Genomic DNA, 13,546 nt, shown 5'->3' with positions numbered 1-13,546 from the left:
GGGAAGAGCACTTACTGCCTGTAAGTACCATTGCGGAAGGGTTAGAATATAAAACTAAAAATCATATGAATGAAATCTGATCCCAGTCCTATATGTTCCAAGACTGACTAGCCCCATTCAAGGCGATCAAAAGCCTTCTCTGCATCCAGTGAAACCACTGCAGATGGGTTGTTAGTACCCTTGGCTGCATGAATTATGTGTAAAAGGCGACGAACATTGTCAGATGCCAGCCGGGTCTTAATAAAGCCTGTTTGGTCATGATGCACAAGTTTAGTCATATATGCCTCGATGCGACACGCCAGGACCTTAGCATACAGCTTAACCTCAGAGTTAATTAAAGACACAAGGCGATAACTTGCACAGGTGGTAGGGTCGTTGTCCTTTTTTAACAATAGAGATATAATGGCAGAGTTAACATCTCGGCGAAAGGAGCCTTTATCAATAGCAATTTGAATCATTTCCAATAACAGAGGTCCTAGTGTATCCCAAAAATGTAGGAGAAGTTCGGCTGGAATGCCGTCCACCCCTGGGGATTTGCCTTTGGACATATTCTGCAGGGCTTCATTTAACTCGTTAAGAGACAAGGGAGCACCGAGTGCAGCAGAATACTCTGGAGAAAGACGTTGGAGTTTGAGATCTTGGAGAAAACAGGTACACTTCTCCTTTATCATAGGGGACATTAGAACTGTATAATATGGAATAAAAAGAGAGAAATTCTGAGTAGGGGATTTGTAGGGGATTAGACCGCAAAACACCCTGTCCAGATTTAATAGAGAGTAAGAGCAAAACGCTCATTGCTATGAAGTCTAAGTGCAAGCAAATTACTGGGTTTGGCCCCATTCAAATAATAGTTGTGCTTGGCCCTATGGATCACAAATTCTGCTCTTTGTCTAAGCAATAGATGAAGGTCCCATCTAACAATGTCAAGATCCTGTGCACTGAAATCCGAAGAATTTAGTTGGCTATGGTAATGGTATGGAATGGTATGGTATGGTATAGAAGGTAAATTCCCTGGCAGTTGGGTTCAAAACACGAAAACGGTCAATGAATCCAAAATCAGAAACTAAATGTTGCAAGTCTGCTGTGGCAAGAGACTGTGAGCCAATCCCCTTCATACCCGAATGGTCGGTGGCAGAGTTCATAACAGCATTCATATGGCCACTACAGTGTCAGGTATGAACTCATCCAAGAAGGTTTCATTTGTGAACGTTGTCGGCAGGTTGAAATCCTAGAGATCAAAATGTTGAGCCTCAAGAACACGAACCTTGATCTGCACTGTATTAGGGATATAGAAGGTCAATCAGCCCATGACAGAGATGGTGTGCACGCCAAAACCTAGGAGAGTTGAGACCGTAGAGCAGGAAAGTGGACAGAACTGCTGGGTTACAGTAGGTTGTAACCACAGAAAAGGGCGCGCACAACCCCTAGAGACACCCCAAGAGCTAGAATTGCCCAACAGGTTCCAACTGCTGGACACCGAGTTGGACGGTGACAGCTCAGAGGGTGATGGGAGGGCAGTTGAGCACCAGAGCACCATGCTGCCCACACCAACACAGAACAGGGAGGTAGTTACAGTAGGAAATTCAATCCTTAGAGGCGTAGATCACACAGTGTGTTCTAGTGATAAGGAGAGCCGCATGGTATCATGCCTGCCTGGTGCTCAGGTTGCAGATCTCCCTAAACTAGTAGACGGGCTACTGGCCAAAGCCAAGGGGAATCCACTGGTCATGGTCCACATTGTTTTTACAAAAGAAAAAACAGATAACATGCCACAGGTTAATAATCAGTGCAGTCAAACCCTAAGAGAAATCAGGATAATGAGGAGGAGGTACTAAAGGGAACAGCAGAATTAAAAACAAACAAATCACCTGTGCCAGATGGTATATTTCCAACTGTACTTAAAGAAATTAGGGAAATTTATAAGCCGCTAACTCAAATATTTCAAATGCCACTTAGAACAGGGGATGTGCCAACTGACTAGAAGACAGCAAATGTCATACCAATCCACAAGAAAGGGGACAAAACTGAGCCAGGAAATTACAGACCAACCAATCCCACCTGCATCACCTGTAAAATGTTGGAAAAAATGATTAGACAGAAAATAGAGGAGCATCTTAATGAAAACCATATTCTTGGAGGTAGTCAACATGGGTTTAGATGAGGCAGATCATGTCTTACTAATTTATTCGAATTTTTTTAACATGCAACTGGCAGCTGTAGATCATAGGATCATAGGAGCATAGGATATACTTAAATTTTCAAAAAGCTTTTGATAAGGTTCCACACCAAAGACTGATCCTAAAATTGGAAGCTGTAGGCATTCAGGGTAATGTAAGTAGATGGATTATGAACTGGTTGATGTATAGGAAACAGAGGGTGTCGATTAGAGGAGTCGCTTCTAACTGGAGTGAGGTTGTTAGTGGAGTTCCACAGGGATCAGTACTAGGGCCTTTGCTGTTTCTAATCTATAGTAATGATCTGGACTCTGGGATAGTTAGCAAACTTGTCAGATTTGCAGATGATACTAAAATAGGTGGCTCAGCAGATACAATCTTGGCAGCAGAGGCTATTCAAAGGGACTTAGATAATATTCAGTTGTGGGCTGACACCTGGCAAATGAAATTCAATGTGGACAAGTGCAAGGTATTACATGCAGGTAACAAAAATGTCCACTATAATTACACCATGGGAGGAATAGAACTAGATGAAGTAACAAATGAGAAAGACCTAGGAGTCTATGTGGACTTTTTTACACTTCAGCTTTTAATATTTTAACTCCAACGACTTCTTTAAAAAAGTTGAGGCATCTTTTAACCATGGTTATCTGAGAAAAGAAGCACTGCCCAATGGGGAAGTGTTTTCAGTGCACATCACTGGAATGTATCAAAGACATTTGTCTATCAAAACAAAGCACTGCACACTGCAAGTGCTGCGCGGGCTGTACAAGCCTAGTTACACCAAGTGTGCCGGGAGGGGGGGGGCGGGGACACAATTTCTGTTTTTTATTCACAAACATAGAAGCTCTCACCTGTCTTGACAAACCAAGGCAAAAGGCAAAAAGAGGAAGTCTTTGTGCAGACATCACCTTTTTATACGAACAGGAAGTGGAGGGGTCCTGTTTGAGTGACGGGCACAAGGGCCAATGGCAGCTTTGATAGACAAATGTCTACGATACGTTCCAGTGATGCATGCTGAAAACCCCTCCCCCTTGGGCAGTGCTTTTAACTCGAGAGATAACCAATGACATCACTCGGTTTTGAACACATTTGGGGCTCAGCCCCAGCTCTGTGATTTTGGTGGTAGTCACTATCGTGTTACCTTATTGATATTTGTTGCCCTTGACTGTATATAATAATTACAATGGGAGAAGTGTTAAGTAGTAGGTGAACTTTATTCCTCCAACACAGCGCTAGGTAGCACATTACAACTTCCACAATCATCACAGGAATAATACGTCCCTGCCTAACTGGACTATACTAATTGTGTAGGGAGTTAAGGACTGTACCACTTTGTATGCATCATACAGCTCCATATACTGCAGTCACAAACGTAACCAACGCAATGATGGATAGTTAGTTAAAATATGCACCGATTTCATCATGTTTTATAATACTTTAGTCTCAGCAAATTAAACACCACAAAATGGATGTGTGGATAATTGTAGGTTATTATTATTATCCACTTTAGCTCTTTTTTATGCCAGCCAACATCCTGCAATCTGATTAAACAAAATAGTTAATCAGAGTTTATATCCCGGCGTTCTGTAATAATAATGATATATAGCCTGTGTGATTAGTTTTCCATTATTATTTATTTATTGGCAGACGGGGAGACTTACACAATATAAGCGTAATACAGAGGTTCAAAGATACAGTTCAGTACAAGTCATAAAACTTTACAAATTCAGATTTACATAGTACAGTGAAATTCAAAGAGTAATACAATTTACAAGTTCCAATTTACACAAGTGAATACAATATGAGGTCTTACAACCATGGACTGTAAAAGCAAAGTGCAGACAAGATGTTAGGTCACAATCAAAGGCAAGGGAAAGGGAGCATAGGGGAAATCAAAAAAGTACTAGTAACGTAAGGCAAGAAGTATGATAAATGTTGTAAAGTGCTATCTTACAGGAGACTAAAGGACAAAAGTACTGTGTGAAAAGATGCATCTTGAGTAAGCGCCGATTCGGGACTATAAACTACCTGAAGCCCAGTGCGAAAGACTCCACAACATAAACTCTACAATAAAACACAATGGCGCTTTTGGCCAGTTCTAGGAGGGGGCTGACCAATAAAATTAAATTCAAAATTGGGCTTCACCGTCAGCACCCAACAGCTTATATTTCCGAGTTTGCTTGTTGTATGGGTTTCATTTACAATCACGTTTGCTAACGATCATTATTCAGTGTGGAACAGGCGGTTTATATTACATATTACATCACTATAAACTTGGATAATTCACGCATGGCATGTTTTTAAATTTGTATAGAAAAAATATTTAAGACCTTTTTAAGATTTTCAACACAAAATCATTAATTTCTTTTCAATGCCTTAAAAATCGAAAATCTGACTTTTTGTGCTTCTGGTACCATAAGCCTAGACTTATTGATTTATAATGCTAGGCTTTCGTCGGAACTAATAGCTGAAGCCCACTGTGCACTGTACTGGTTTTGGAGTTCGTAGAGAAGGCATTTCTTTCCCTTCAATGTTTTAGAACACTGTGTGTTTTGTGTGTTCATTGGGTTAATGAAACTGAAGACATTTTTTACTGGCCCAGTTGGGCCTGTGGTGCTATGTTGCTACAGGCCTAACTACGATTTCTACTGCCTCCAGGCCTGTGGGCCATGGTGAATCTCAAACCCTGCCATTCCTGTTTCAGCATACAATGCCCCCATGCACAAAGCAAGGTCCATACAGAAATGGTTTGTTGAGATTTGTGTGGAAGAACTTGACTGGCCTGCACAAAGCCCTGACCTCCACCCCATCAAACACCTTCGGGATGAATTGGAATGCCGAATGTGAGCCAGGCCTAATTGCCCAACATCAGTGCCTGATCTCACTAATGCTCTTGTGGCAGCAAATCCCTGGCAACAATGTTCCAACATCCCAGAAGAGTGGAGGCTGTTACAGCATCAAAGCGGGGACCAACCCCATATTAATGTCCATGATTTTGGAATGAGATGTTCGACGAGCAGGTGCCCACATACTTTTGGTCATTTAGTATATGTAGGTTTGTACCATATGTTCTTCTGATCAAACAAACAAATCAAGAATTCAAAAAAGTGGAATATAGCTACCAAGCCATTTAAATAAGATTTTTCATCATGTAGTTTTTAACACCTGACTTTGTAGACTGTTGCAGAACAGATCAGATCAGTTATAGGTTGTCAAGAGTAGTTGCATTAACCAGGTTTTAATGTGTCTTTGATAGGAAGTACACTCAGCTGCCTGAAGTGCTGCTGCGCCGAGAGGAGGAGAGGAGGAAGGCGGAGTATCGCTCCTACAGACTCAAAGCAGAACTTTTCCAGAGGGTAGGTCTTCAATGTGTACCAAAGTCCATTATTACTTGCATAGAAAAAATACTATTGTATTAAACTTTCAAGAAACTAAGGAGATTTCAAACAAAACAATGAGAATACAAAACAGTGCAATAAGTTATAGTGAAACAACACACTGTCCAGAATACAAAACTGCAGGAAATGAAGATCGGTAAAGGTGTGTTATGTATAAATACAGGTGAGCTCCAATTACCATAAGGCTGAATTATAGGATTTATGTATGTATGTAATGTAATATAAAAGGTAAAAAAACAATAGCTTTTTAATGCCTGGAATTTTAGGGTAATTTGTATTACAAAATAAACAGAATGAATTCAAGCATAATCCTGTAAATAGACAGGTAAAACAGTAAGCATAGCAGAGACATAAATATAGTTGATATATTCTCAGTATTTTTTTTTTCTCTTACAGAAAGTCACCAGCCGTATTTTGGGTAGAAAAACATTGTGGCAGTGAATCAACAGACCATGAAAAGTGAAAACCATGAATTCCACAGAGTGCAGTAATTAATTGTATGAAAGCAGGATTCAGGATTTCTTTTGTATTCTTTTTTTAAAAAGTATTTATTACATTTTTATTATTTTTAAGTACTTCATTATTCCTTATCGTGTTTGTGTTTAAATTAAATGTATATTTGCTACCTTGTTACACTGTTGTAAAAATAATAAATACTTAGTTTTGTGTATATGGGGTTATTTTTAACCAAAACAATAGCAACATAAATAAGAATTCACATAACCAAATAACCTTTTTGGCTAAAGGGCAGCAAAGTGAAGCTGTGAATAATTCACTATTGCTTTAGTCTGTTTTTGCAGCACAATTATACAGAGACTAGATTTAAAGAAATCATGCTTTTTGAGGGAGCCTTTCATGTTATGGTGGTTCAGTCAGGTGAAGGGCATAATCCTATCTAACCACACAATCTGGGGATGGACAATGAATAGCTCTGGCACTGGAAGGAAGATTGATTTAGGAGGTGCATTTCCCTGGGTTAATCTAATGGATGAAGATGGAAACCGTTTCAACATAATGTTTTTTCAGACATCAAACTGCAAATGCTTTGGGTGGTGTCTGCAATCCTCATTATCTTTTACAAATAAGGATGTTCAAGATTGTCAATGACCTAAGTGTTTCACAATGATTTTCTGTAGGTTTGTGCAGAGAGCATGACATTTTCATCATGGATCACCTTTTTTTGTGCCATTGAAAAAAAATTAGAAAATCATGTCAAGAAAATAATAACATTGGAAGGAAGAAAAATTATTATTTAATTACATTGTATTGTGTTCCAAGTTAACCACAAGGTGGCACCAGGGATTTGTGTTCTATTTAACCTCTTGGCTGTGTCAGAATCATTACACCGGTAAGTATTGTTGAGAAAATGTACTTTCTAGTGATATTTCACTGATAATGGTACTTACACTGATGAATAGAATTTACTAGATAAGGATTAGACCAAATCAAAACATTCACCTACCCCTGAGTTACGGTGGTTTAATGTTTGTTAGAAGCAATTTCTACTAATAATAATTAAAAACACAGGTCAAAGTTTTGCCTTGGTCTAAGCCTGAGGGTTTCTCTTCATAATCTGTCTAACGCTATGCTTCTGAAACTGGGGGCTGTTGACATCTCAGAGTATCACAGTGCTGAAACCATACACAGAGAAAAGCTGTGAAAAAGTGGAAATTTTCACCCCATCCAGTTTTCAAATGTTAATGAAAAATACTTGAATTAAATTACTGTGAAACTGGTGCAGTAGTACTTTTGTTCTGTACATGTACACCATAATTAATCATGTACATGTTTGCTTCCATTTCATTTTAAACTGGTGGCTCCTATTGAACATAATATTTTGAAAATTATTTCCCTTTCAGAAAGTTTGGTCTAATGTGGTTAAGATCAAAATGAAACCATAAGAAATTACAGCACACTCTCTTAGGCCATAAAACAATTTATTTGTTGTTTTGATCATCAACTGATAATGGTCAGCAAAGTGATATTCAGCATAATTCAGTATAATTGTAGCTGACAGTATTCACATTTTCATATCCTACATGTAAACCTTTGACTGCCACTCCTTTGAAATCAGTTATTCAAGCAAATTATAGAGTAACATTTTTTCAGACAAGGTTTGTGAATATTTTCCCCTACAACAGTATGGCCTACATCACATTCCTAAAAACAATTACTTTGACTAGTATATACTTTCCTTCTCCTCTTAACGCTCTTCCACAGTATATTATTTTATTAGATACTCCAGACTCGGCTAGAGTTCTTAGTTCTCTCATTTTGGTACAAAATGCATCCAATGTGGAGAGGGGCACAGGCATCTAGTGACTGAGATTGGCTGGTACTCCCCATTAAAAAAAAATACCCACTATGATTCATGTTCATTTATTTAATCACCAGGCTGAAATCATGTGTGTCCAAATTCTAGGTTAGCAGCTAGATTATCAGGGTCGTTTCTAGCCTAGATTTGATTTGATTTGGGGGCCTATCTCACTTTTTCCCCCAATCACATTTTTTACAATGACATACGTTTAGTGGTTTACACATTTTTGCCCCAGGCTTAGTCATAGTTGGCAGCACCATCATCTGTAGTCTGAAGTCTGTCAGTCAACAAAGGTCCTGACTGCTATATATTACACTTTGCAGATTTAAATAAATCAATCTAGACTAGGGGTTCTCAAACTTTGTCAAAATTAGCCTCCCTTAGCAATGCCAAAAAATGACTGTGAATGTTTCTAAAACAACTATGTTGCAAAATCATTAATAAACAAGTAGGGATTGATCAATCAAAAACAAGAAATGGGAACAGTTAAATTAAAACTTTAATAAACATGACACAAACCAATGATAGATTAATCCCGTAATATAATATTAATTAGTCCCACCCTATCAGTGGGAGGGGTGTGTTTGTTTCCTAAATATCTATTATATTCTAAAATAATTAAGAAAAGAACACTGAAAGATTTTGCTAAACATTTCTACTGTTTCAAAGCAACAGTGACAACAGACGTGTTATTGTTATCTACACTTTTTTTTGTAATTAGCTCAAGCCTTCCTTGACACACTCCTGCGCCCCCCTTGGGAGGCACGCCGCACAGTTGCAATCATGAAATACATTTTTTTTTCTTTTTTTCTCGCACGCCCTAACCTGTCGATGACAGGTTTCTAGCGCATAAATTATGATGTTTGAATCCATCATGACCCTGGGCAGGACTCGCTCAGTAACAAAATCTGGGTAATTAATGAAAATCAATGATAGAACATCATTGACAATATATTCGATTTATTTTATTATTATTTGTTGCTATGTCACTTATGCAAAGAAACGGCTCTGTAGGTTAGCATATAAAAGGAGTTTTATTTAATATGGCAGCATTGTGAGGCAAAAGCATAGAATTGGAAAGGGCACATGGAGTCCAAGCAGTGAAAGCATTCATTCTATTGTGTTTGAGTGTTCTCAATTGAGGCATTATACTAATCTGGGTATTTTAGCTTCCAAGCCTACTTTATTTATACTGAACACCCGGAGTTCTTTATTATACCTGTCAAAGATGGAGTGCAAGAAAGAAATGGTGTGGTTCCAGCAGGGGACAACAATTGTAATTTGGGGTTAGCAGTTAACATGCTATTATAAACAACACTGAAAACAATAGATATCAGAAAATACTTCAGGTCTGCACTTGTTTGTTACAAGTTTGTAAGATTTGTAAGACTTTTAACTGAAAAGCCAAGAGAAAAAAATCTGCTGAATTTGCCACCCTAGCTTTTACATTTGTAAGTGATAAAGTTGTGCTCTGGAGTTGTCTGGTATATCTGCTCTTCATAAGCTATACTTTACAGATGACATTATGTGTAAATGGCTGAAGCAAGCTATTTTGTAGCAGAAAATGATCCCTTGTGGTGATGAGCTGTGTGGTCATGGATGGATATTTCTAGGCGATAATGACTCCAGGGATAGTTGTAAAGCTTTAAAGCAGTTTGGAGACTTGTGATTCTTTATTAAAAATGTAATGAGCATTGAAATTCAGGGCAATAACATCAATAAACAGACATTATTTTATTGTTAAAATAAATAAATCTTTTTGTGTGATTGCCTAGCCTGACCCATTTTATTGAGCATTGTAAACATCTATTTTGCATAATGACTTACATAGTAAGTCACATTGATATACTTTACAGTTATGTATGAATATTTATCCTCCAATTGTAAAAGCTAACTTATTTGTGATAGGTAATTGATAATTAATGTATCATGAATGTACAGTTAGTATTGTATTTAACTTAATGTAAAACTTAAACACAAATATTCTTAAAGTACTATCATGATGTGATGAACCCTATAAAGAAAAAAATGTTATCCTTGAAACATTGCATTTTCTTATGGGGTATTTCACTGTGAATCCTTCTGAAAACTGCTTGAGGGTGAGAGCACACAGCTGTCACTTACCTCATGTCAGAAACCCAGTTTTTCAGAGCTTTGTTCACTTATAAGAACATAAGAAGAACATATGAAAATGTACAAATGAGAGGAGGCCATTCAACCTATCGTTCTTGTTTGGTATCCATTAGTAACTAAGTAATCCAAGGATCCTATACTTATGTACTGCTGTATCTTAAAGGCCAAATGTACAATTAGAAACAACTAAAAGTATTAATTTAATGAGTTACTATAGAAACACTCCATTTTGCAATTTCTTAAAAAAATATACCAGCATTTTTTTTTCTTTTCTTTTTATGCTATTCAAATCCCATCGTGCACACATAGACACATGCACACATTCATAAAAATAAAAACTTCCACAATGCATCCTTGATGCATTAGTAAAATGCTTTTTCATAACATGAAGATTTGAACAGATAGTAATGTCCTTTGTGCTGTTGCGGTGTAAGACCAGCTGGAATTATCACATTTTATTTTAAAAAGTTGTCATCTTAAAAAATAATCTACAAAACGATTTTAAAAGACAGAAGATGTACAACGCAAGATGGAGATAAATAAAACACATTTAAAAAGTTACAGAAGAAAAGTGAATTCCTTTGATCTCATTTTGAAGGAGTAACAGTCTGCTGGATTCTTGTGTAAGAATGTCAATGCCAGTCAATGCTTGACTGTGTTGTTGTAATAAGATCATGTTAGATAATGTTTCAAATGTCATGGGCCACTCTGGCTGTAGGCAACACTTGTAAGGGGATCATGAGATTCAATACAAGAACTCTCCTTATCCTTTTTATTTATTTTTACTGTTGCTTATACCAGAAAACTTTGGCTTTTCATTCATTAGATCTTAACTCAATTACAAGGGGTTATATTCTGAACAGCTAACTTATTGTTTGAATCTAGTATAAAACCTAGGCATCTGGCAGCTTATAGCTTCTGATTCAGATTGAGATTGTAAACCAGCAGCCAGGGGTTGCGGACCCAAATGCAGGGTGAAATACAAAGAAGGTAGGCAGGAGAGTGGAAAAAAGCGCTTGTTATTACTGTGGCAAGTGCGGCCTCTGGTGGAGAAACTGGGAGCTGTTGCTGGTCGGGGGATGTAAAGGAGATATTTAAAATGAGCTCTTAAAACCTTTGAATTCCCCTATACATATGAATAAATACATACTGGACAAATGTACCAGCACAATTACAGTGATCTATATAGTAATTACAGTAATTCATATTGAATGACTGAATACATAAATATTGTTTGTTCTGGTTTGTAATTGTTGAGCTACCATAATTTATAAGATTGTTAGTATATTTTCTATATGTAATTAGCACATTTTCTTCTTCAAGTAGGTCCTACATTCTGTTCCACATTTATTACAATTATTCTTCCCAGTTTTGACAAGCTTTGCCTTTTATGGATTGTATGGTTTTCATGTTTGATATTATAAATATTTTGCTTTTGAATTGGTCAGAGTAAATACTGTAAGGCTTCCTATATGCAGTTTAGAAAATGATTTTTTTTTCTATCTGAATGTAAATGAAATCTACTCATCCAAGCTTAGCACATTTTTCCCCATCTACCTCTGAAAATGATTCAGGCCATAATTGTAAAAGTAGTAATTGTGAAAGATACACATTTATGTGGATATATACTCAGCAAAAAAAGAAACATCCTCTCACTTTCAACTGCTTTTATTTTCAGCAAACTTAACATGTGTAAATATTTGTATGGACATAAAAAGATTCAACAACTAAGACATAAACTGAACTGAAACTGAAGTTTCACAGACATGTGACTAACAGAAATTGACTAATGTGTCCCTGAACAAAGGGGGGGGTCAAAATCAAAAGTAGTATCTGGTGTGGCCACCAGCTGCATTAAGTACTGCAGTGCATCTCCTCCTCATGGACTGTACCAGATTTGCCCATTTTTGCTGTGTGATGTTACCCAACTCTTCCACCAAGGCACTTGCAAGTTCCGGGACATTTCTGGGAGGAATGGCCCTAGCCCTCACACTCCAATCCAACAGGTCCCAGACGTGCTCAATGGGATTGAGATCCAGGTTTTCGCTGGCCATGGCAGAACACTGACATTCCTGTCTTGCAGGAAAACACGTCCAGCAAAGGTGGGATTGTGCCCATAGGCGACGTTGTTGCAGGTGATGTCTGGTAAGGACCTGCCTTATAACAAGCCCTCAGTCCAGCCTCTCTCAGCCTATTGCGGACAGTCTGAGCACTGATGGAGGGATTGTGCATTCCTGGTGTAACTCGGGCAGTTGTTGTTGCCATCCTGTACCTGTCCCACAGGTGTGATATTCGGAAGTACCGATCCTGTGCAGGTGTTGTTACACGTGGTCTGCCACTACGAGGACGATCAGCTGTCCTTCCTGGCTCCCTGTAGCACTGTCTTAAGCGTCTCACAGTACAGACATTGCAATTTATTGTCCTGGCCACATCTGCAGTCCTCATACCTCCTTGCAGTATGCCTGGAAGGCACATTCATGCAGATAAGCAGAGAACCTGGGCATCTTTCTTTTGGTGTTTTTCAGAGTCAGTAGAAAGGTCTCTTTAGTGTCCTATGTTTTTATAACTGTGACCTTAATTGCCTACCATCTGTAAGCTGTTAGCGTCTTAACGACCGTTCCACAGGTGCATGTTCATTAATTGTTTATGGTTCATTGAACAAGCATGGAAAACATTGTTTAAACTCTTTACAATAAAAGATCTGTAAAGTTATTTGGATTTTTACAAAATTATCTTTAAAATACAGTGTCCTGAAAAAGGGATGTTTATTTTTTTACTGAGTATAGATTTCACTGTTTGGCTTTCACAGTGAACAGAGAAACACCAAGGGTTTCAAATCTGGTTTCATGCAAACCTCAAAAATTAAACATTAAGTGCTTGAATCAAGTAATTTAATTCTTGAATCAAGAAGAAACAAATAGATATTACATGTTTCTATGAATACACACAATCCATATGTGTTATTGCAGGCAAATTATAATAAGTCACATATACAATTCTAATTAAAAAAGTAATGTGTACATTTAATGAAAGATACAGGATAATTCTGTTCATCACCAGGCTTGCAGGTTACATATTTGACTATTTCTTCACTTTGAAAGGATATATGGTTATATATGGTAACAGAGGCCCTTCAAAATTAATATTCTGCTGTAATTAAAATAATAATTATTTTACTTGCAATTGTTATTGAGACTACTGTAAATATGTGAGAGATGGGATATCTAACTTGAATATACCCATAACGTCATTCCGAACGAAAGCTTGATTCTTTGAACCATGTATGTTGTTCTCATCTTTTAGTTTGAAATTCGGTGCAAAATACCTTGGAATATACCTCTGTGAAACTATGGACTGCAAAGGCCAGAATTGGGGCACCAGACAACTGCCCTTTATCTTTGCAATTCGATGGGTTCTCCATAAGCATATCTGCACAACTGCAAGAGTTGGGGTTAGATATGTAGCAGGTTCCTTGATACTGTGACAAACTCCCTGGCGAATTTAACGCTGTGTCTGTCACT

The 13,546-nt window shown here is 37.7% G+C and overlaps 1 protein-coding gene across 2 annotated transcripts in view; it reads left to right on the top strand.

Moving 5' to 3' along the window:
- The window catches only part of alms1 (ALMS1 centrosome and basal body associated protein), a 45,580-nt gene extending 39,341 nt beyond the window's left edge, over positions 1 to 6,239 (top strand). For both annotated transcript variants that reach the window (XM_066719675.1, XM_066719674.1), the window contains exons 18-19: positions 5,434 to 5,533; positions 5,972 to 6,239. In XM_066719675.1, coding sequence (XP_066575772.1) covers positions 5,434 to 5,533; positions 5,972 to 6,016 — 145 coding nt within the window. In that variant the 3' untranslated portion in view covers positions 6,017 to 6,239. The remainder of the gene's footprint in view (positions 1 to 5,433; positions 5,534 to 5,971) is intronic.
- The last annotated feature ends 7,307 nt before the right edge of the window (positions 6,240 to 13,546 follow it).

The sequence above is a fragment of the Amia ocellicauda genome, chromosome 13 (assembly GCF_036373705.1).
Source record: "Amia ocellicauda isolate fAmiCal2 chromosome 13, fAmiCal2.hap1, whole genome shotgun sequence".
Taxonomy (NCBI): domain Eukaryota; kingdom Metazoa; phylum Chordata; class Actinopteri; order Amiiformes; family Amiidae; genus Amia; species Amia ocellicauda.
Note: the sequence above shows the minus strand (reverse complement) of the source record. Positions and strands in the feature narration are given on the sequence as shown.